Below are 25,471 nucleotides of genomic sequence, written 5' to 3'. Positions count from 1 at the left end.
CGCATTACATTTGTATTACCATACTGTTATAAATAAAATAATAATGATACTGCATATCTAGCCCATTGATGTACTATGTATAATCATAAGAGATATCTTGTGAGATGGTGGTGTGACACTGTATATACTTGTGTGGTAATGTGTTTGTGTGGTTCAGAGCGCTGATAAATGCCATTTGATAATACGGTGATTTGGAGAGGTGACAAATGGCTGTAATCCAGTGGACTAAATTTACCCAGTCTGATAATCAGATAGTTACATAATACATTTTAAAACTGGTCTGCTGGATGTCATAATTTAATCTTTTTAGACCTTAAAATATTTTTTTTTCTCACTAATTTAGATTTTTTCTATTTAATTTTGTACATGTTTAGCTCGTCAACACTTTAACTGTATTTAAATGGCTCTAAACCATGAGTACATAACACATAGTATTCCCCTGTATTATTCAGCAATGGCAAAATATGACACAGTTCGGGAAATGTCTAAAACTTCGACACTGAATGCTATGCTAAGCACTTTGAGTGGCCTTGTGTCTGAATTGTGCTATATAAATAAACTTGCCTTGCCTTGCCTTGCAAATGACTTGCAACAATAATATTCTGACCCAGCATAATGTGAGCTTTCTTATGTCTACATCTGATAAACCATGATGGATGTCTCTTCCATCACCATTGACAACAGCACAATCATTTGAAAGCAAAGAAAATTCTGATTAAAAAAACCAATGTCTTGTTAAAAATATTTTGGTAAACTCACTAGACATGAAAATATGCATTTGTTCATTTCTGTCAACTGCCTGAAGAATGATTGTTATTGATTTTTTTTTGTCAAAATCAGTGAATACCATATAAATGGTAAGTAAACTAAGTGGGCCCATTGTAGCTTGCAACATTCCTGTTTACGGAGCCTAGGCTGTTATCACTGGATTTATTTTAGCGCACACACAGTACATAAAGGTAGCATTATCACAGTTCTTTTTTGGTGAATGAAAAGTGAGGGTCTACAATCCAAATTGCTGCATTTTGGTAAGTCTCCGGCGTATGTATACTTACAGTTAGTAACATCGGGTGGTGGGAAGTTGTCGTTGATAAACAGCGAGGTGTGTTTGGCCACACGGACGTAAACCACGTCTGGAGTGGACTTCAGGGCGGCCACTGCCTCCTCGTGAGTTACCTCCTCCAAACAGGCAGCATTCACCTACACACACATAAAAAATAAATTATGATGTGTTATCATGTTACAAGCAGCATATACACACAGACACCATGTTTATAACATTATGTCCAGATGGCAGTAAACACCAGCCCAGGAGGTAATGTGTGAGAATTTGATAAAGAGGTAATGGAGAGCCTTGTTTTCGCTTAGTTCTCAATTTAAAGTTAAAATAAGGACGTGTCATGCTACATGTGGTGATGTCACTGTTAAATAATTAAATAAAATTTCAGTATTTTTTAACAGCGAAATATTCCATATTTGGTGTTTTTAAGAGCTGTTTATGACATGTCCATTTTATTAAAAGTAGTTCATAGCATGCAGTATTTGGAGTTAGTATTCATTACCATTAAGGGGTATAGAAATCAGAATTCACATTCTAGTCTCAAAGTTGCATAAGCAAACTTATGTGTTTCATTTTATTTCTTAGATTAAGAAAAACGTGTCATTGTGTCAAGCAATTAAACTAAACTCTGCTTTCAAGTTGACTGACATTTGCCTGATAATGAGTGCAGAGTAAAAAATAAGTTAAAACAAATTTGAATGTGTTACTTACCGCTACAAGTTTGTCCCCAATCTGTAGCCGTCCGTCTTTGTGTGCGGCGCCTCCCTCGATGACCTTAGTCACGTAGATACTGTTGTCTCCCGGGACATGCTGGTTTCCAACTCCACCTGCTATACTGAATCCTAAACCTGAGAGAAAACCTCAACACAGTCAAACTTTTGATGTAACCTTTATTATTGTTTAATGTGTTTTGCTGTACTGTCAGATATGGTTAAAGGGCAGCACTGCAACGCATAATCCTCACATACATTTCATAGTTTTAATTGTATTAATTGCTCTTTTATATCTCTAATCTCATGCTTAATCGTATTACTTTATCATGGCTTAAACATGCTGATCTCTACGTGGTTAATGTCTGTATCTTATTTATTTATAATTATCGTATAGCCATTTCGTAGTAGGATAGCAAGCAACATCAAAGCTGAGAGTCATCTCTTTCTTCTCAGAGTACAGATCCAGTGTGCTAAAACATATGTCTGTGGTTTACTACTCACAGACTAGAAGTTCTGTTTGTCATTGTAGTGTTTTCCTTTTACCTTTGGGCCCTTTGACCAGCTTGATATCCATGATTCTCTCTGTGAGGCTCCTCCTGCGTCGTATACACAGTCTGACCAGCCCTCCTGCCTCCTTCAGAGCCTCCACAGCCCCACTGTGGGTCACCTCTCTCACGTCTGCCTCGTTTACCCGCATTATACAGTCATTCACCCTGCGCAGAGAAGTCAAACACAGAACATTTAAGGGAGGAGTGAAGACAACTGATAGACATGGTTTGTCTTGTGCCTTGTAAATCATTTTTACTCAATTTGTCTTACTCTTTATTACTTTGCCTTTTGCCCCGTCTTGCACTATTTACATTGTTTAACGTGAAGGGTACACACATACACACAGCGCTCTTTCAAAATGTCAATAGTGTTTTGTTATATAATAATGCATTGTGTGGACAAAGCTGTTTGCACAGTCATATTGTGTGGGTTTGCCTCCCATCTGGTGATAAACAGCTAGTCCACACAAGGTTAAAGATTCAAAACTTGAATGTTTTGGTTATGGTTCAAATATGTTACAATGTTTGAGTTTGATTTTGTGTCCTTCAATATTCACTGTACATTTGTTTGCATGCACAAGTACAATAGTGTAACTTTATGTGGTATTGTAGTGTGCATGTGTGTGTGTGTGTGTGTGTGTGTGTGTGTGTGTGTGTGTACCTGAGTCGTCCATTCTGGGCTGCGGCCCCTCCAGATATAATCTTTGTGATGAAGATAGAGGGGTCTTCTCCGATGTGAGGGTTATCGGTCCCTCCAGCGATACTGAACCCCAGACCTGAGTTACCCTACACACACATACACAGACAAAGAAAGGGGAAATTAAGTTTTTTTCACTACTTACAAAACTATTTTATCACCTGAAAAAAATATACCCTCTAGATATTAATAGTTACTGAATGACACATAATACAGAGCCCCTCTCAGTTGAACACCTAACACGATGACAGCGATTTCTCTCTCACTCTCTCATGCTTTGTAGCTGGGGGTGAAAAGCTAGTGTAAAGTCTGTGCCTGAGTTTGCATGTGTGTCCATAGTGTCTTTAAAGCAGATCCCGTCAAGCAGACAGAACCAGGTCAAAGGAGAATAGAGGGAGAGAGAGAGAGAGAGAGAGAGGAAGAGAGAGACTGAGAGATAGAGAGTGACGGAGAGAGAGAGCCTCAGGGGAGAGAAAGGGGAATATAATGAGAGAGGGAAGGAGGGGGAAAGCGAAAGTAAGGAAGGATGGAAGAGGAATAGAGAGGATGAAGAGATAGGCTCAGCAGAGTTGGACCGACGGTGAGGTTGAGGGGAAACAAAAGTAGAATGATGGGACGGAGGAGAGGGGAATTAGATACATGAGAAATATCTTATGAAGCAGATGAAGCTTTTATGACTTTAATGGTTATGGTTTTATAAATGTAGTTTAATGACATATTTCTCTCGGATAGCCAAAATGATCTTGAGCTCTTATTTCAGTCGGATTTAAGTTATTATACAGTATGTTCTGTCAACTAACATTTTTTGTTGACTAATTTGTAACTTTAACAAGTGTATAATCCAGAGGATTTAAATTGCCTGTTTCAAAAGTCAGTGTTGTAACTTGTAGGAGTATCTCAGAATAAATCTGCTCTGTCTTTTCACACCATCTCAGCTCCTCTTTGCAGGTTTTTCGTTCTAAAAACAGGTTGAGTTTTTCCTATTTTTAAATAGACTATAGCGCTCAAAATAATTGCTCGACAGTAGTAATTACGTTTCCAGTGTGATTATGGAGGAGTATTCGGGGAGGAGTGTGTGTGTGTGTGTGTGTGTGTGTGTGGGGGGGGGGGGGGATTCAGTCTGAGCAGATGGAGATACTGATGTGACTGATTAACAGTGTGTGTAATGAAGGCTAGCATAGCATGTGAGTTTTGTTTTCTTACCCGCTCCAGCGTGATTTCCTCATACTCATAGTCTGCCTCTGTTCCATTGGCCTGTCGGAGAGGAGGAGAAAAAGAGTGTCAATTAAGAGTAAACACTTTAAGCTGACTCCGTATAATGGACGCTAAAATGCTCATTTGATTTTACGGTAAAGCTTTTGACATTCATAATTAATATGCATCGTTACTGTAGGGACGTATGGCTACCTCGTGTTGCATTAAAACCTTCATGTTAATCACAGCTTTCATCATGGTGTTCACCGTTTCTGTGCTACATGCATATGCTTTTAATATGATGTTCCAGTAAATATGCCATATTTGAAGATGTTTTTTTTTCTTTTATTGGGCAACAAATATCAGGACCGCAGACGACTGATATTGGACATTTGGACCGTTTATGAATGACGCAGGAATGACAGAGATTAAACTGGTAATGCGTACACTGCTTAGCCATGATGTATCTCTGAAGTCATAGTTAAGAACATCCCTGATGAATTACCAGCGGGCCAATCGCGCTGCTCGGCTGGGACCGCCTGTGCTACAAAAAATATTAACGACTTTATTTCCTGACTGAATGGACGGCACGCAGAGTTAAATCTGTTCTGAGCAGACTATTATGTGTTTTGCGTTCCTCTCGGTTTATACAGGGAGATCACACACACACACTTACACACATGCTTACACACACGCTTACACACACGCGCGCGCACACACACACACACACACACACACACACACACACACACACACGCGCGCACGCGCACACACACACACACACACACACACACACACAAATAGTGGACGAGTGGCATCCCAATGGCCCATGTAATCCCCTTGCCTGTAATCTGTGTCTCTGTGCAGTCAGATTAGTTTAGATTTTTGAATTTCTGTCATTGCAAACAGGGGGCACATATAACTCATATAGCCAGACAGGATGGTCACCAGGTTAAAGTCCACATGAATTTCCCCTAACTGCAAAAAACAAATATTATTCTGGAAATGTCTCTGTACTGACCAACCTCACATATTGAAAGTTCCAACCCTTGTAAAAAATTGTTTCGTTTTTCATTCATAAATAAACTGATCTTTTCAGTTTCATTGTTTGAAGGTTATCAAAGGTATAAGCTATACTTGCACAATAGGAAGAGACAAATGTGTGCATCTGCAATGAGTTTGCATTTATTTTCCAATGCAGAAGGTTTACATACAACCATTGCCAAAAGGATTCTGTTCATAAAAATAAATTCGGCTTTGAAATGAGTTACAAGCTATTGTTATTTGCCTTAATTCTATTCCTTTGGGGGAACAGGAGGAGTCAACGATCATTTTAAATGTGAAGTGAATATTGCGTGAGACCAATCTTAGTCTCTCTCATATGCCAGGCGGTACAGTGGGGAGTAATTACATAATAAACTCATCTAACAACAACAGACACTGCTTCTCTGTGGCAGCTGGCTAGCAGAAGATGACATCTGGATCCATCTAATTCTGGACGGAGCTTTCTGTGTAAATCCAGGAAACACTATTATGCATTTTTAGGAGAAATCATGACATTACTTGTCTAAACTCCCAAGGTTTTTAACACAGTAAAATCACCCTTTATATTACACTTTTAAGGCTGTAAAACTAGGACTGTGCCAAAAAATTGATAAGGAAATATACTGTGATATTTATTTTCTTGATATCCTGACACCATCTCTAGCCACTGATATCCAAAAATCAATGGTCAATGGTCCACACATATCCAATTATATTAAATTAATTGGTATCTTGAATCTGTGTGATTTGACCTTATTTGCCTTTTTCTAAGGAAAGTCTTCAAATACTGAAATCATATGAAATCCCGAGGTACAGTAGCTACTGAGATGTTTCAATATCAGCAGGGTGCAAAGTAGTACACAGTTGGATGGAGGTTTGAATGTGTCGGTGACATATATTAGAACAAGTACTCACGTATGGGGGGGTATCCACACTGTCGGTGTTGACCACCACTGGAGGGGGGTTGGCCTGCAAGAGAGAACAGCAAAGTTAATAAACATTTGAGTTTTGCAAGGACATAATGATATAACCACAGAAATACAGTCTTTGACCAAGATTGCTGATGAAGGCTATGACATTCAAACACATAAGCAAAGCACACAAAAAGACACCAACTTACTCGTCTCATGTTTTGGTACAGCATGTTGAGTGCATCTGCTACAGATTACCACCACGGAGCGACAGCATTCACCGCATGACATACTGCACAGCCCTTATAATGGACAATATCAATAGCACTACACTGTAAAACCGCACTGTAACTGTAACAGACTGTTATTAAAAAGCTCTGTTACGGTGCCATAAAGTACTCTTAGTAAGTACTGCACTAAAAAGGAAATTATCTCAATACCCTGTACCTCTACATTTTAGGATCACACTCTTTGCAGATGATATTGTACTCTAATACTCTGCGCTTTCTCTGCTATTGCATGTCAACTGCATCGTGGCCTGGGTCAATCCAGCACAGAACAGCACGGCTAGGATGATATGATTGACATTATCTTTCCTCTTGCTTCACACGCAAGCACAGCAAACGACAAACCTCACACTAGCTAATAAATAGCCACAAGGTGTCTTTTTCTCCTTGTCAGTGCAGGGTTAGCATCAGCACCCATCTTAACATGCAAACCTTTTGTCTACCATTTTAGACCCTTGCTTTTCCACTCACTTCCCCCCACAAAATAAGCTACTTAGCGGTGGCCGGTCCGGCGTCTGCTTTTCCAGTCTTCTCCGAGAAACAAGCAACGAGCAAACCAGTCCATGTAAGATAATCTGAAGCTCTAGTTCTCTAGCTAAACGAAAAGGCAAAACTCATTAACAAACCAGCAAGCAAGTTAGCCAACAAAACGGACACTCCACCCAGACTTCAATTCACCGCAACAATGTTCAACAGAGCAGCAATATAGCATCCATCCCTGTACGCTAATCTCTGCCTCTCTCGTTTCAACCGCTTTATCTTCTTTCTCTCTCACAAGCACACACATATATCATCTCACTCAATGTGTGTGTGTGTGTGTCTCTCTCTCTCCGCCACATGTCCGACTGTCTGTCACTCGAGTTGACAGGATGCTTGATCCAACATGGGGACAGCCAGAGAGAGAGAGAGAGAGAGAGAGAGAAAGAGAGAGAGAGAGAGAGAGAAAGGATCAGAGGGATTATAGGTACCAGGGGAGGAGTCGAATCTGCATGACCAACAACGGCAACAACATGTGTTGATCTGAATAATAGGGAAAAAAGTGAAAGGGTTGCAACTTAAGTAGAGTGTAAAATCACATGATCATGTTGTATACTTTCAGCAGAGTTGATCTGCTTTAACCACAGTGATGCTAAATCTCACAAGCTACATCTTTTTATGGGAGCTTGAAGTGGAAGATATTTTGTGAACTAAAGAAAGTACTTTTATATAAGACTAAATGAATGAACAAAAGTTGTGTTAATAAAAATATTTCAAAAGTAAAAACAGAAAGGTCCCTAATGGGGTTTTATTCTTATACAATATATCACATGTTTAGTGGTGCATAAGCTTGTAAGAAGAAGTTGAGCATAAATGCATCACATATTATAAAGTTCTTATATCATTTAATTTGTATTTTAACATCTTCCTTTGCACCAATAGTTACTAATATACAGCTTCCATATACATTTAGTGGATAAACCAAATGTAGAAGTATAAGTAGCTATACTGTAACAGAAAATGAAAATTCCTTAATTACACTAGTAGACACTGCTTTATTTGAAGAGGTTCTGATCCAAACCATGTTGGGATCTGCAAGTATTTTGAGCTATATCTGATCAGTAGATAGATAACCAGTCAATTGTCCACTTTGTTAATAGATATTTCATTATTGCAAATTTGGTTCAGAAGGTAAACATCGGGTAAACCATAGTGAATGTAACACCATGCATTTGTGCTTCTTCAAAGCCTTTCCACTTTTGTAGAAAACTAACGGTATCTTGACTTCTTTGGTTTTAACTTTTTTTTATTTTCTATTTTATAAGAGTATACTTCATCTGACTGCAGACTACCCTCAGCATATGCTAACGCTGCCTTTGCCATTTATTCTGACTTTACCCAAACTACCTGCCTAACGTTTACTCGTCTGTCCCTATGCAGTCCATTGCCCGGCCTGAACTTTATCTGACCCCACACTATTGTAACAACAGCACTGTACAAATCACGTAACTCCTTTGTCTGTGTGTGTGTGTCACTCACAAAATCACAAATCCAGTGCATTAGTCAGCTGGCGACTCCATTGACACCCCATGTCGGGCTGCAGGCTTATGTAACATCAATATGACTGTTTCAGTGTGTGTCATTGTGTGTATTGTTGTGTTACATGCAAAGGCCAAAAGAACAAACGTTAACATTTAAACAAACAAGCCGTCACAAACAAAATGACACAAACACACACAGCGACTATATCCCGGCAGTGTTTTTGTTTTTCTCAATGAGAGGGATTTTACGTTGTTACATAATTGCTGTTACACCAGCTGTGTCGCCAAAGCATTATGGCCCGGTTCAGTCTGGCACAGCACAGCTTAGAAAGAGATCCAGACCATCCCTGGTTTGTCTCCTCATACAAAGTGCTTTAATCATATTTGTCATGGTACAGAAGATTGTTAGGATATGTTTCAGTAGGTTTGTGTGTGTGTGTGTGTGTGTGTGTGTGTGTGTGTGTGTGTGTGTGTGTGTTTAGGATTTAGGAAATGTGTTTTCCGTCACTGAAGGGTGCTGTGTTCAGCTTCTACACCATAATCACAATAATTAAATTATCAATTAGCAGATGAATGGGGATTGGATTAACAGAAATAAAGAGGAAGAAACCCAAAATGATGCAAAGCAGCACTTGGTCAAACATAAAATAGTACAAAGTGCTGTACTATTAAGCTAAGCAGACATTTAAACAAGCAGGAAGACACAAAGTAAAACATGAAACAGTTGTGAATCAAATTGGGTAAAAGGACGAGTGTTGTACAAAGACAGTTGTAATGTTCAAATCATTAATTCAATTATTGTAATCTCTAACATCTTATGTATTAAGTCTATGGTGATGTATAACGACTATAATATAGTATACACTGTGTTCCAAATTATTATGCAAATTGGAATTAAGTGTCATAAACATTACATTTTTTGTATTTAATTTAAACTCATGGAACTCATCGTGTCTCAGGGCGCTTTGGATCATTGAAATCAATCTCAGACACCTGTGATAATCAGTTTGCTAAGTAAGCCCAATCAAAGGAAATCTACTTAACAAGGACGTTCCACATTATTAAGCAGGCCACATGTTTCAAGCAATATGGGAAAGAAAAAGGATCGCTCTGCTGCCGAAAAGCGTCAAATATATTTCACAAAAACTTAAGTGTGATCATCATACTGTGAAGAGATTTGTGGCTGATTCAGAGAACAGACTGGTTCGTTCGGATAAAGGTAATATGAGGCAGGTTTCTGCCAGACAAATTCATCGGAATAGGAGAGCAGCTGCTAAAATGCCATCACAAAGCAGCAGACAGGTATTTGAAGCTTCTGGTTTCTCTGGAGTCCCGCAAACCTCAAGGTGTAGGATCCAGAAGTTTGCAGTTGTGCATAAACCTATTATTCGGCCACCCCAAAACAATGATCACAAGCTGAAACAGTTGCAGTAGGCTCAGGACTACATGAAGACTCATCTTCAAACAGTCTTGTTTACTGATGAGTGCCGTGCAACCCTGGATGGTCCGGATGGATGGAGTAGTGGATGGTTGGTGAATGACCACAATGTCCCAACAAGGCTGCGACGTCAGGCAGGAGGTGGTGGAGTCATGTTTTGGGCTGGAATCATGGGGAGAGAGCTGGTTGGCACCTTCAGGGTCCCTGACGGTGTGAAAATGACCTCGGCAAAGTATGTTGAGTTTCTGACTGACCACTTTCTTCCGTGGTGCAAAAAGAAGAACCGTGCCTTCTGTAGTAAAATCATCTTCATGCATGAGCAAAGAATACCTTTGTGTCATTGGCTGCTATGGGCATAAAAGGAGAGAAACTCATGGTGTGGCCCCCATCTTCCCCTGACCTCAACCCTATTGAGAACCTTTGGAGCATCCTCAAGCAAAATATCTATGAGGTTGGGAGGCAGTTCACATCAAAACAGCAGCTATGGGAGGCTATTCTGGCATCCTGCAAAGATATTCAAGCAGAAACTCTCCAAAAACTCACAAGTTCAATGGATGCAAGAATTGTGAAGGTGGTATCAAAGAAGGGGTCCTATGTTAACATGTAACTTGGCCTGTTAAGATGTTTTTGATTGAAATAGCTTTTGATTTCACTAAATATGACCTCCTAATGCTGCAAATTCAACAAATGACAATTTTTAGTTGTTTACAACCTATACAATGTTTTGAAACTCTGTTGAGCATAACAATTTGGAACAGTGCATTTGGAGTTTTTTATTTAAAAAAAAAATACTTTTATTATTGGGAGGTTTGTTTAATACAATTTGAAATATACTCTAACGGTTGATGACTTGAAAATTATACTGACTGTGATTTGCATCGACTATTTAGGAAAATCTGGGAAAATCTCATTTGCATTATTATTTGGAACGCAGTGTAGTGCTGAGAGGAAAAAGGCTGATGCACACATTAAAACACACAAATACTCCCCTCTGTCTTCCTAATGTGCAATGAAACTCCTTTTGACTGATGAGCTAATCAGACCGAGCTTGACTCTAATGGAATCAGGACGGCCATGCTAATCACACTAATCAGACTATCACTAGCTGACTACCTCCTACCTCTGATCACAAAGCCCAAAGCAGATGTTCAGCCCAATAACTACCCAACCAGCAGCTAATAACAGGCAGCTGGCACACCGTTTTTTTCCTTAGATCACTATAGTACACAACTCCTGTTACACATTGGTGATAATGCTTTTTTGACAATGTGAAGTTGAAATCGACCATCATTATTATATATCATCATTATGTGAACTTAAAGGTGGAGTCAATGATTCTGGAGAAGGCTTGTTGTAAAATCACTTGTTGTTAAAATTGGTGAGTAGCCTACTGTGCTGTGTCAACACACACACACACACACACACACACACACACACACACACACACACACACACACACACACACACACACACACACACACACACACACACACACACACACACACACACACACACACAGTATGGACAGGTAGCAGATTGTGAGGAGATATTCACAGTTTAAAAAAAAAAAAAAAGTAATTTTGACAACAAGAGTTCGCCAGAATTGCTGATTCTACCTTTAAGGCATCTATTCGGTCCCATTCTCATTTATTCAAAGTCTGTATTTCTGTTATTTTCCTACATTTCTCCGAAATTAACTTCAGCAACCGCCAGAGAAAAAGTATGAGTCAGAACTAGCACACACTGTACGACCATAATTCAATTCTGTAGGGAACTCTTGTGGGCAACAGAACTGAAGTACAGCAAAGATAATGGCAACATCACTTTATATACCACTCCACTTCTACAATGTCTTCCTACCCCATTGTGGTCAGATGTAAGAGCAACACTTTCTGGGGTTTCTTTACAGCAGCCGGTGTTCTTTGTAGACTTCTCATCACGGTGATATTGTGTGTTTGATGGAGACTGATATCCCTAATTACATTTCCTCTCCTATCTCTGTGTCCCATCATTTCTTAAGTGTCTAATGTATCTTGACAGTTATTGATTCCAGGAGTACATGTAACATTAATGGGATATGCAGTCATTTTAACAACATAACTTGTGTTCGGTTTCCTGTTGCAGCGTTTTAGATTATTTTTTAGATGAGAGTGCAGGACAATTGTCCAATTTAACAAATTACTGAAAGTGTATTCATCTTTTGCTATGTGTTAGATTTAAGGCATGGAGTGTATGATTTTCCCTAGTGGAGACGAGACGGTGTGGATCCTCTGGCAGCATCTGAAGTCTTCCTGCATCCACACTATTCACACTTTACTTAGTATTACCATGTAATCACCTGGTCAATGATCAAATTCCTTCGTGATTTTCTCTACTTATGACATCTATTGCAGCATGTCCGTCCTGGGAGAGGGATCCCTTACTCTGTCGACTCTCCCTGAGATTTCTTAATTTATTCTTTTTTATTCCCGGTAAAGGGTTTTTACTGGGAGTTTTTTCTCAGCTGAGCTAAGGGTGTAAGGGCAGGGTGTCATATTGTATCATATATCATATTGTATGAAATGTAAAGCCCACTGAGACAAATGTGTTTGTGATTTTGGGCTATACAAATAAAACTGATTTGATTTTGATTTGATTTGATTTCATATGTTAACACATGTTGACTGAAACTGAACTGGTTCAACAGCCCAGCAACAGATGATGATGATTTCAATACCAACATTGGAACAAAACAATGAAACTATGTACTTCTATTTGCTCAAACTTCAATAAATCTCCCCCAAATTGTACATAATCCATTGCAAACATTTAAGAACGATGTGTAGATCAGGCATCTATTTTAATGTGTGACAAAGGTGTATATCTTAAACAAATTGTGGCCTTTAAAATTAGTGTATTTTGTGCTAACATTGTGAGGAAGACTAATGCATGGCTTATTTCCACAACCTGTCTGAAACCATATTGTATATAGAGTGATTTGTCAAATGCACACATGCTGCCTTCTCCTAAGATCAGTTGCCTAACACTATCCACTGTTTGTATCCTTCCATTTACCATCCACCCATCTAACCTACCTGTATTTGGGCCTGTATTGGTTGAAAGTGGTGGTGTGTAGGCGGGCCGTGTGAGGACGTTTCCATTGCGTGTGCGGTCCAGATATATGTGTCATTGGGCCAGGGCTTGCTCCCGGCCTTGCCCTTATGGGCTTTGTTCTTCGTTGGACTCTTCTTGGCGCTGTTGGGAAGCTTTCCTCTGGAGCCCCTAGTGGCCAAACTGGTCGGCAGGGTGCTCCACCCATATCCACCCAGCCCCGAACACAGGGGGAGCTGTGGCGAGTGGAACGGGTGGATGGACAGCGACTGGGAGGCGTGAGGGAGAGGAGGAGGGTAGTGGTGGTGGTACTGCTGGAAGAGTGAATGGTGACTGGGTGAATGGAACTGCATCGGCTGGTGTTGCTGGTGGTAGATCTGATGTGTGGATTGAGAGGAAAGCATGTGACAGGGCGAGGCCGGTGGTCGTTGCTGTTGCTGGTTTTGACAATGATATTGTAGCTGATGATGACTTGGGGAAAGGTGAATCTGGTGGTGGCTCGGGGAGTGCAGTAGGGTGTTCGGCGATTGAGGAGCCAGCTGGTAAGTCGGCGATGGCGGACCGAGCTGACGACATGGAGACGTTGGAGCTATGTGGTAGTAGCTAGGAGAGGGAGAAGGAAGCAGAGTCTGGGGCGGATGGCAGCCATGTTTGGGCGAATGGGGAGGGTGATTTGGAGAGTGCAGCGGTGACGGTTGCAGCTGGTGATGATTCGGCAGCTGTATTTGAAGTAAATTCTGGTTAGGCTTGGAGTGAGAGTGAGAGTGGGAGTGAGAGTGGCCCTTCCCAGGAGACTTGGCCTTCCCTTTGCCAGATTTGCTCTTGGCGGAGCCACTGCCAGGCTTCTTGGGGCTACAGCAGAACTCGTGGTTGTGGAAATAAGTTGTCATGGCTACAGATATCTGAAAAAGTCTAAAAAGTTATCCTCTTCACGACTTGATGTCGCTCTCAGCACATCATTGTCGTCTACAGAGATGACAAAAAGGGAGTAGCTCCTCAAAATCACTCCTGTCCGAAATGATTTAGGTCATGCCTCTCCAGGAAATCCAATCCTCCTCTGTGTCCAGTGCAAAGTTGGTATTCCTACCTTCCTTATCTCTCTCTCTGTATATCAGTGTTTCAGTATGGTAAGATCACTGGAATATCAGGAAAAAATCAAATACAATCCTTCTTCTGTAGGCATGGTTCCCATTTCTTCTCCCTTATAAATTAGAGCATCAGGTTGTCCTAAAAAGCAAAGCATCTTCCTTTAGTGGGACATGCAATACTCCCCATAGATACACATTGACCATCCAACTGTCCCTCAGGGTTAAAGGGTCAGCAGTCAGATAAAAGGTGCTGTCCCAAGAAGAAGCAGCAAAACCGCTTGAACAAGTTCTGTGTCCTAATTTGTCGCCAGATGTCTCTTTTCTTTGTAGACGAAGCGAGGCTGTTCGTGCGCTCCAATGGAAGACACTTCTTTCTCATCCGGTGATTACGCTCCACTCCAATTGTCAAGTCACTCGCAGTAACTCATATTATCCACTAATGTCACGACACTCTCCGGCTCTGTATCTGAAGGGCTGGTCGCTGGCCGTAGACGAAGCAGTTCGATTAATACATTCCAACAACAACAAAAAGTCGAGAGAGTACATAGGAGTTTACCTGGTTAAGATTTTTGTGTTTGAATTTTTTTTTTTTTAGAATCGTGTCCATTCTGTCCATCCGGAAGGAGTAAAGGTTGGAAAAAGTATCATTTTCTTTGTCGTCCTTTCCGTTATCGTGAGTTGATGTTAAAGTCTCTATGCCCACTTCTGTTTCTCAGCCTCCCTCGTCTTTCTATGCTGCCTCCCTCTCTCAGTGTCTGTCCCCCTCTCTCTGTCTCTCTATCTCTCTCTCTTTTTTCCCGGACTGGCCAATTAGGGGCTTCCCTGGGCTCCTGCACATGACAGCAGCCAGGCATGACTAATCAATAGGCGACAAGGGACAGTGATACAGTGCTCAGAGCTCAGTCAGTGTGTGTGTGTGTGTGTGTGTGTGTGTGTGTGTGTGTGTGTGTGTGTGTGTGCGTGCGTGCGTGCGTGTTTGAGAGTGTACGATGAACGGAGAGCTGTGATTGGTGGAGCGCAGTCCCCTTACATCAACCTTTGTCTTGTTCTTTTAAAGCATCTCAAGGCAGGCCGGGTCAGCCTCAATACAGTCCTGATCTGTGTGTGTGTGAGTGTCTCTATGCGTTGGCCTACTTCCTACTTCATTGTAAGAATGTCCACACATAACCACTGATACGGCCTGAGTGCGTCTCTCCTAGTTTAATTTTACACACACACACACACACACACACACACACACACACAAACAGTACAGTGTATGTCTAGTGATGATTACAAAAATACAAAATCAGTTCGGTCAAATCTTTTCAGGATAATAACTATGCGGTCAGTGACAGGAAACACTGCAAATATATTTCCTCTTTTGGAAAGGGATTTAAACTATAGTACTATTGGTTTTTCATGGAGACTCATCCTTTTTCAGTACTAACCGAAGTTGATCGTGTCTGATGCATTACATAACATATGCAGCAGCTTTTTTATCTTAGAAAATTGCCTTTGGGACAAATAAAAATAATCTTAATCTTGATCTTGATCTTGGAGCGTGTGTGTGTTAGCGTAAATACATTATATATTTTCTTGTTTAGGTTGGTAATCAGGGCTTGTATTGCCACTGGTGCTGTTAAAAAAAGTACTAAAATAACCTGATTTATGGTGAAATGAATTGATTTGTGACATCATTGTTTAGTTTTGTCATCAACATAATCCAAGTACACAGATCAATCCATCCATAGGAACATTTGGAAACTATCCTGTCGGACTAAAAAAGGATGTTGTTATACATGTATATTAGTTCCACACAAATGACAAACATTTGTTTCACAGTGATTAATGACCAGAGGGGCCATTATCTTTGATATACTGTAGATTGAATCATAGCTCCTGGCTTCCGGCAGCTGGTATTTAAGAAAGAGCAGGAGCTGCCACTGGTTTAAACACACACAGCTATGAGAGCTGTATCCGGTATTGGGTACAAGCCTCAATAATGTCAACCAATATATGTCACAACTCGCCCCAAACCAACCTGATAAGAGAGGCGGAGGCACATTAAAAAGCAGCACCCATGTGGAGAGCACAAAGAGACCAAGAGAGAGAGAGAGAGAGAGAGAGAGAGAGAGAGAGTGTGTGAGTGTGAGGGCGGTGTGCAGAGATAAGGCTGTTACAGCGATTCTGTTAGTGTGTTCTGTGTGTCCAAAGTGCTGCTAGCGCTGCAGGCTAAGCGCTCAGCCAGGAGAGGATGAGCACGGAGAATAGGCTGTTAGCATCAACGAGCTAGATGAATCCCACACACTAATACAGAGCTATATGGAGGGGTATGAGGGGAGTGGGATGTAGAGGAGTATTTGAAAACAAGAGATCAGATATAGGGGATATAGGGTATAGAATAAGTAAAAAGGTTAGGCTTAGGGTTTGAGTTCTAGTTAGGTAAGTTTAGTATAATAGTTTTAGTTAAGAATACCCCAGTTGTATCAGGCAACATTACCAACAAGTTTCTATTGCCTTGTACGATCTCAACTGTATATCTATATATCAAAACCAGTGGCAAACTCAAAAGATGTCCCTTGACAGACAGACAGACAGACAGACGGATAGGTGGATAGATGGAAAGATAGATAGAGATAATGTATTCATCCCGAAATAAGGAAATTGATTCTTAAAACCTCTAAGTCAGCATGCCAACATGTCAAGCTCTGTGTAGTTTTCACCCCCCCCCCACCCCCCCACTCCCTTTTGACCCGCCTCTGAGAAGACTGATTAAAAAACACACCAAATGAATCTATCCAGAGCGATATAATCAATTCTTTTAAATGGTTTGGTTAATTGAATCCTCCCTCTATGTTCACGATCAGACTTTCCCGGTGATGACGTTTTAAAAAAATCTGTGAAAAAAAAAGGCCGCATTCATTGAGAGCCAAACCTTTTTCTACTCCAATTAATTAGCGTAATGGATATTAATTTGTCTAGCGGGAACACACACACACACACACATTACTCTTGACTCTGACTCAGACTGAGTGTAGCGGCGGAAAAGTGCTTAAAAAATCCAATTCAGGCAATCCTTTTCTGTTGAAGTTAAGATTGAAAGAGTTCTAACCCCACCTTAAAACACAAATTTTTCTCATTCTGCTGCATGGTGCATAGGGGTCTTTCTCATATCAAGTCAGAAAGCCATGCATCTAAAATTACATTTACCCACATTATGTCAGACGATGCAATCCTACAACTCTATTCTAGTTTTAAATCCTCTGACTCCTGGTAGTTCCTCTTAATGGCTTCCTGATTCCTACAATAAACGTATCAATACGCTTTACCTGTGAACAAACTAAAAAGGCTGTTATCTTACTATGCCAAGAGTCACATGAACATGTCACAGATGTAACATATTGTCCAGGGGCTCTTGTGATTTTTAAGAAATACTAAATATAGACATGATATAAAAAAAAAAACCTAAGCACTGTGTCTGGGAGATGAGATTATGTTAGTGAATGTCACCAGCAGGGGGCCTCAGACTCCACAGACAGATTGAGCACTGACAGCAGACCGGAAGGCACAACCACATTTGATGATGCTACTACAGTACTCTTCTTCATATTACTGAGTTATTTGTTTTAGTGGTCTTATATTAAAGTCTGCATGATATTCTTCAAAAATACCGCAGCTCTGCATCTTAAATATATGTCTAGCAGACGTCTCGAAAAACAATGACAACAATAGTAATGGAGATACAAGCACATAGGGAAAGATGGGGTTAAAATAATTTAGAATTTATACACACAATTTATGTTGCACTGCATAGCATGGAGCATGTTAAAAACATATAATAATTGGATCACTTTTGAAGCTGCTGTTGTGTTTACTTGGTTTGTTACCCAATTTCTTGTTATCACAAGAAATTCCAGAATGTTATTTAATGTGCATGATGTTAGAGGGTAACTACTACAGCAAATATTGTGTAGTACATACCAGTTATATTATACATATATCAGGGATGCAAACAGGTGAGGGGTCAAAAAAGTGAATACATACCGATACCTATGACTCGTTGGGCGCACGACCCCGCGACGCACATTTAACGCAACGTCTAGTGTTTTCAACGTAAAGATTAGTGCAGGGTGTCAAACTCATTTTCACAAAGGCCACTCTACGAATTGAGAATCGAACTAAGGTCAAGACATATCGTTTACTGACATGCCTTCTTTTTAAAACATATCTAGGTATATAACATGCGAACATACAGGCCAGGGGCATAGGCTAGATTTTGCTTCAACATTTTGGGGCGATAAATTATAGGCGGAGGTATGGGGGTGCTCCCCAAGAAATTTTTGAGTGTCAAACACTTAATTTACTGCATTCTGGTTGATTTCTATCTGTCATGGTCTGTCTTTGTTGTGTCTTGTTTTGGTGATCCCCTGTGTTTCCTGTTTTATTTTGGTATGTCTGTCTTGTTCCTCCCCATGTCCTGTCAAGTTTCCCTCCTGTTTGATTGCTGTTCCCGCCCCTAATGTGTTTCACCTGTCTCTCGTTGTCTACCCTGTCTTGTGTGTGTATATAACCCCCAGTGTTTCTTTGTTCCCTGTCCGAGCATTGTTTCCTGTTGGTGAGTCTGTCCCGTGCTTGTTCTATGGTTTCCTGTTTCTCCTGGATGTTCGCCTGTTGGCCTTTTTTGTTAAGTTTTTGGACAATAAATATCTTTTAGTTTTACGTCTTGCATTTGGGTCCTGTTTTCCTGCCTGCCTGCCTGCCTCATCGTAACAGAATGCTCGGACCCGAAATGGACCCAGCAGACGCTCTTTTTTACCGTGAGTTGGAAGACATGCTATTTTTTATTATCAGTGCCATGGACGGCTGGGAGAACATTCCCAGCAGGAAGGAGCAGGTGCATGTGTTGGGGCGTATTTACAAGGCTGTCGCTGCTAAGCCTGAGTTGGAGGGCGCCTTACCCGAGTGGGCAGTCGAGCTTCTCAACCCCACAGTTTTTTGGCCTGAGAGCTACACGCCACTGCCACCAGATTTTTGCAACCGTCCTAAACCTCCACGCTCCAGCCTCCAGCCACTGCCTCCGGTGTCCAGCAGCAAGCCCCAGGCCCCGGTCTCCAGCAGCAAGCCCCAGGCCCCGGTCTCCAGCAGCAAGCCCCAGGCCCCGGCCTCCAGCAGCAAGCCCCAGGCCCCGGCCTCCAGCAGCAAGCCCCAGGCCCCGGCCTCCAGCAACAAGCCCCAGGCCCTGGCTTCCAGTAACAAGCCCCAGGCTCTGGCTTCCAGTAACAAGGCCCAGGCTCTGGCTTCCAGTAACAAGCTTCAGGCCCCGGGTCCCTGCAACCAGCCTGCTAGCTACCAACCCCAGCAGGCTAACTACCAGCCCCAGCATGGTAGCAGTCAGGCCTGCTTCCTTCGCCTTCCTGAAGGAGTCCGCCCTCCGCTCCTGCCCGAGGGGGATCGTCCTCCGTTCCTGTCCGAGGGGCCTCCTCCCCCGTTCCTGTCCGAGGGGCCTCCTCCTCTGTTCCGTCTTCTTCGCCTGCCCGAGGGGCCTCCTCCCCCGTTCCTGTCCGAGGGGCCTCCTCCTCTGTTCCGTCTTCTTCGCCTGCCCGAGGGGCCTCCTCCTCCGTTCCTGTCCGAGGGGCCTCCTCCTCCGTTCCTGTCCGAGGGGCCTCCTCCTCCGTTCCTGTCCGAGGGGCCTCCTCCTCCGTTCCTGTCCGAGGGGCCTCCTCCTCCGTTCCTGTCCGAGGGGCCTCCTCCTCCGTTCCTGTCCGAGGGGCCTCCTCCTCCGTGTTGCCTTCCGAGGGGCCTCCTCCTCGTGTTGCCTCCCGAAGGACCCAGCCTCCTGTTGCCGCCTGAGGGGCCCAGCCTCCTGTTGCCGCCTGAGGGGCCCAGCCTCCTGTTGCCGCCTGAGGGGCCCAGCCTCCTGTTGCCGCCCGAAGGGCCCAGCCCCGTGTTGCCTTCCGAGGGGTCCAGCCCCGTGTTGCCTTCCGAGGGGTCCAGCCCCGTGTTGCCTCCCGAAGGGCCCAGCCCCGTGTTGCCTCCCGAGGGGCCCAGCCCCCTGTTGCCGCCCGAGGGGCCCAGCCCCCTGTTGCCGCCCGAGGGGCCCAGCCCCCTGTTGCCGCCCGAGGGGCCCAGCCCCCTGTTGCCGCCCGAGGGGCCCAGCCCCCTGTTGCCGCCCGAGGGGCCCAGCCCCCTGTTGCCGCCCGAGGGGCCCAGCCCCCTGTTGCCGCCCGAGGGGCCCAGCTCCCTGTTAACGCCCGAGGGGCCCAGCTCCCTGTTAACGCCCGAGGGGCCCAGCTCCCTGTTAACGCCCGAGGGGCCCAGCTCCCTGTTAACGCCCGAGGGGCCCAGCTCCCTGTTAACGCCCGAGGGGCCCAGCTCCCTGTTAACGCCCGAGGGGCCCAGCTCCCTGTTAACGCCCGAGGGGCCCAGCTCCCTGTTAACGCCCGAGGGGCCCAGCTCCCTGTTAACGCCCGAGGGGTCCTGCCCCCTATCCCTGCTCGAGGGGGACCGCCCTCTGCCTCGCCGGCCTCCAGAAGGGGGATGTCGCCCTCGCCGCCGGCCTCCAGAAGGGGGATGTCGCCCTCGCCGCCGGCCTCCAGAAGGGGGATGTCGCCCTCACCGTCCAGGCCGTCCGCCTGAAGCTCCCTACCGTGTCCCTGCTTACCCCCCAGGTCGGCCGCCTGAAACCCCTCCATTCTGCCCCACTCCAGTTCCCTGTCCAGCCAGTCACCCCTGTGCTCTGCCCCAGGCCATGTTTTTTTTTTTTTTTTTTGTTCCCTCCTCCTGGCTCCCCTCCACCCACCCTGTTTGGGTTTGACTTTTTCTTTTTTGGTCGCCTGGAAGTCGACCTTTTAGGGGGGGGTACTGTCATGGTCTGTCTTTGTTGTGTCTTGTTTTGGTGATCCCCTGTGTTTCCTGTTTTATTTTGGTATGTCTGTCTTGTTCCTCCCCATGTCCTGTCAAGTTTCCCTCCTGTTTGATTGCTGTTCCCGCCCCTAATGTGTTTCACCTGTCTCTCGTTGTCTACCCTGTCTTGTGTGTGTATATAACCCCCAGTGTTTCTTTGTTCCCTGTCCGAGCATTGTTTCCTGTTGGTGAGTCTGTCCCGTGCTTGTTCTATGTTTTCCTGTTTCTCCTGGATGTTCGCCTGTTGGCCTTTTTTGTTAAGTTTTTGGACAATAAATATCTTTTAGTTTTACGTCTTGCATTTGGGTCCTATTTTCCTGCCTGCCTGCCTCATCGTAACACTATCCACCAATATGTGCTTTTTCTGCATCAATTTATGGTGGTAATGTCTATTTTTCTGTGACGGAAAAGACAACATTCGGGTTCCTGGTGCAAACATATCACATGTTACGGGTATTTTTTTGTTTTAGTCTCTGAACCCCCACCCCTCCCCCCTCCCTTCCAAAAACAAAACTCCTTGGATTTGCATGAATCACACAACACAAGTGACCCATTTGGCCATCAAAAAAGTGAGTGTCACTTAAAAAGTGAGCTGTTTGCATCCCTGAGTATATATCTTATATATTATCAAATCACTCTAAGTATTGCTGCTAACTATGTCTCCAACAAACCCTTCTCCCAACTTGCTCCTGAATGAACTAAACAAAGTTATCATTACAATGGAAGCAAAATAACTGAATAATGGCTGCAGATACACTGAAACCATCTGATGGTTTATATAATATGAAGGCACGGCATCTCAACACATTGGAGCTTTGGTCTCCATGGAGCCAGGAGGTGATCAGACATGTGGGGTACCAGCCTGATATGGTCATTATCATATATCACACCAGCAGCCACACACAGCATGTCAGAATAAATCAGTATTCATTGAGAGCAGTGATTTGTTCTTGAGTGGGGTCGGGAGGTTACGGTGTGGTGTGAAAGGCAGCGCTATTCCATAACAACAACAAATTCTATTGAAAAAAAATATTTACAATAGCTACAGTAATAATTGGTATTTAAGGTAAGATCGAGAGGCCTGGTGTAGTTTCAGAAAGCAGAATGCCATGTGATGAGATACACTCTAAAAACAGATACTGCATATTACTTAATTTAATTGATGTAACATTATTACACTCAAAAATATGGAGTAGATTTCAAAGCTTAGAAATCAAGTAAAACAAACCATGAATAATGAGTAGATTTACTTAATATTTTCTATTCATAGTTTATTCTCAAAAATATCAATGAAACATACTGTAATTATTCTAAAATATTTACACAATGTAATCTGTCAGTCAAGTAATACATTTTGTTGATTAAATAAACTTTATTTATTACATTTCACACAAATATTTCTGTTTAATTTTTACTCATGAATTTTGAAATTTGAAAGTTAACCCAAATGCTCACCAAAATGATGTTTACTCATCTTTTTCAAGCAAAAAATACTTTTATATTACTGTTACATTTACTAAGCCCTTGAAATATTTTTTAGAGTGTAACGCTTCCCAAAGAATAAAGCTGTTATGGCTAATGTGTTAACCAACAACTCTCTGCTAAAGCATCCAACAGAGACAGAGCAAACAGCCTCCCATTAGAGTCATTATATTTTAGTGCCGGTGTGGTTTCCACCATATTGTCGATTTCCAAAAACGCCACCAAAACAGTCTGGGTGAAAACACTGTTTCCACAGCTTGCAGTGTAAAGTTATTGCTCATGATTTTGCACTTTAACTAAATGCAGTCTGTCCAACTGCAGGAGAGGCCAAACGCTTTCTTGTGGACCCACGATTACAGCTGTATAATGTGTTTGCCTTCACAGTCAATGAACTGTAGCCCGATACCTCCTCTCACTACACACACTGTAAGCATTGCTATTATACGCTGTAATGAGATCTGACAGTTGGTCGTGAGGTCGTCAGGGGTAACACACTGAGTCTTGTACGATCTCTAGAGCAGATGTAGGATGGACCTCCTGCTCTTACACTGATTGCTGACCCCAGGAAGTGAACCTACTTGTGGGGCTCTGTTGGGTAAGATAGCTGGAATCCACACAAGAGTTCAACAGTAACCGAGTGCCTCATTCACAACGGTAACAAGACTATACGCTCTCTCTCTCTTTTTTCTGGTGAAACCCTAGCTTGTTGGACCCTGTTTGCTAGACTGGTTTTGCTCCCATAGTGAGCTAAAGAATCAGAGTGAGGAAATAATGCTATGATGGGCATTTTCTGTTAAGGATAGGGCCTTAGTGTCTTCAGGGATTAGACAGCCACTTTGTCTCTCTCTCTCTCTCTCTCTCTCTCTCTCTCTCCTTCATTGACTAAATTACAAACTCTTTTTCCAATGTCTAGATATCTGATTCGCTGACAGAGGCTAAGGAGAAACAGCTAATACTGCAGGGCACCTTTAAGATGATGTGAATCATCATGTATATACAGTTATGAAGTATTATGCGTGGTATAGCAGTGAGTGCACGGGTCAAGCCTTCTGTATTGTCAACCCCTCCCACACTAATAAGATATATTAGGATAGATGGAGCTGTCATTATGTTGTGTGTTAAGCCTCATTAGTTAGTGCTCCTAACTAATGACTGCTTGTGGTCAGCTAATCTGAGTTGATTATATCAGCATAGACAGTGAGCAGGCATGAGACTGATGGAGAGGGAGGAGAAGAGAGTGTTGTGTGTGTGTGTGTGTGTGTGTGTGTGTGTGTGTGTGTGTGTGTGTGTGTGTGTGTGTGTGTGTATGTGTATGTCTATGTGTGTGTGTGTGCGTGCCGTGCGTGCATATGTGTGTGTGGGAGAGAGCTGATATGCAAGCTTCATCCTACACATGGAAAGTGATGCAACACTTCAAACACTCTCAAGCATCACAAATGAAATGCACTACTCACTTCTACATGCAAAATATGTGTGTGTGCTTGATACTGAGTGAGCGAATATACTACAATTTTAAGTGAACAAACACTCATCTACTATTCCTCTTTCCCTATCTCTCTCTCTTTTTGTCTGTTTCTCTCTTTCTACCTCTCTCTCACTCAAACACAGTGACACAGACATACAGTACATACGTGCCATGCTCTGCTTGGTGAGCATTATTGCAGTAGCACCATGACAACAGCTGATGCTGCCCAGCATCAGAGAAGCTCATTGGTTACAACGGGCACAGGTGGTCGGAATTGTAAACATTTGCATAACGCCCTCAATGACGGCATAACCTTCATATTATTATTATTATTATTAGGAAAAATCAAAAATCATAAAAGGCAAAACAATTTCAGGACAACCTAATTTAGGAATGGTTGAAGAAAAAATTAAGAAAATAAAAACTTGATCGACTTTTGAGACAATTTCTAAACTGCTACATTGACATACTGTGCTGACTCGACATGATTGAAAATGAGGGTCACCCCTCAACTGATCTTTCGAGTATAAATAAAGGTTAAATGAAAATACATTAATATAACTTGCTTCAAGGTCATTAGTTATAACGTTCAAGTTGCTCGAATATTTATCCCTTCATGATGTGAGTGCAGCTAAGTTATGGGAGAATAGGAATAAGCAGCAATTCTGTGATGATTACACAATAAAAGGCGATATTATTCAGTCACCACTCATTTCACTCTGTTATAACCTTTATGATTTCTGTAAATAAATACCGCCACCATTGTCTTCATCCTTATGCCAGACTTGGTTGTTTTTGCAAAGTAAATATCTGGCCACCGCAAACACTCCTTCTGTCACCCTCGCTGCCGCACTGAATCACGGCTCAAAATATATGATGGCCGTGATTAATCGACGGAGGGAGGTGAAATATCGCAGTTATGGTGTGAAGAGGTGCAAACAACACAACTTTCCATACTGCCCACTCAACACCAGATGATCTATAGAGAGTGTGGCAGAAAACTGTGGTTGAGTTTGATAGGATAGTGGTATATACTGTAGGCTGCAGTATCTGACTCAGGAGAAATGCACCTTTGCACCACTGGAACAACAGATCTAAACGAGGACAATAAAGAAAACCAGAGAAGCCTACACACACATGCACGGGGGGGCATCCCACGAGGCACCGAGAGAGTGGAACATTTCCTTGGGTATAGCAGAAGGATAATAATGAGGAGCAGGTTGTGTGTCAGGGAGAGTAGGTTGAACCGTACTGTACACACGCACTTCGCAGTATGGGAGTGCTAATGACGTGTCTCCCACACGTCTTTCCATTTAAAAAATGACCTGAAATATATATAGATGACATTTCCATACCTCGTAGGAGCAAAAACTGCAAATATGTTACTCACTGTTTTTATACGTTTCACTATAAATTACCAATATGTAATGTGATACATATAAGGGGACTGTAGGGGCTCCAGACAAACATTCCATATCTTTCAAAAATTAAAAGGTGAAGTCAGCGATTCTGGAGAATGCTTGTTGTCAAAATCACTTTGTCAAAATCAGT

At 42.6% G+C, this 25,471-nt stretch overlaps 1 protein-coding gene across 1 annotated transcript in view; it reads right to left on the bottom strand.

The window, feature by feature from the left end:
- Positions 1 to 25,471, bottom strand: part of LOC307254386 (disks large homolog 4-like) — a 99,329-nt gene that overhangs the window by 30,646 nt on the left and 43,212 nt on the right. Inside the window, exons 6-11 of the mRNA XM_080032762.1 lie at positions 6,172 to 6,225; positions 4,222 to 4,272; positions 2,983 to 3,107; positions 2,317 to 2,486; positions 1,772 to 1,908; positions 1,056 to 1,200 (exon numbers count right to left, since the gene is read on the bottom strand). Coding sequence (XP_079888888.1) covers positions 1,056 to 1,200; positions 1,772 to 1,908; positions 2,317 to 2,486; positions 2,983 to 3,107; positions 4,222 to 4,272; positions 6,172 to 6,225 — 682 coding nt within the window. The remainder of the gene's footprint in view (positions 1 to 1,055; positions 1,201 to 1,771; positions 1,909 to 2,316; positions 2,487 to 2,982; positions 3,108 to 4,221; positions 4,273 to 6,171; positions 6,226 to 25,471) is intronic.

This window comes from Ammodytes marinus, assembly GCF_949987685.1.
Source record: "Ammodytes marinus genome assembly, chromosome: 8".
Lineage (NCBI taxonomy): Eukaryota > Metazoa > Chordata > Actinopteri > Uranoscopiformes > Ammodytidae > Ammodytes > Ammodytes marinus.
This window is presented reverse-complemented; position numbering and strand designations above follow the sequence as displayed.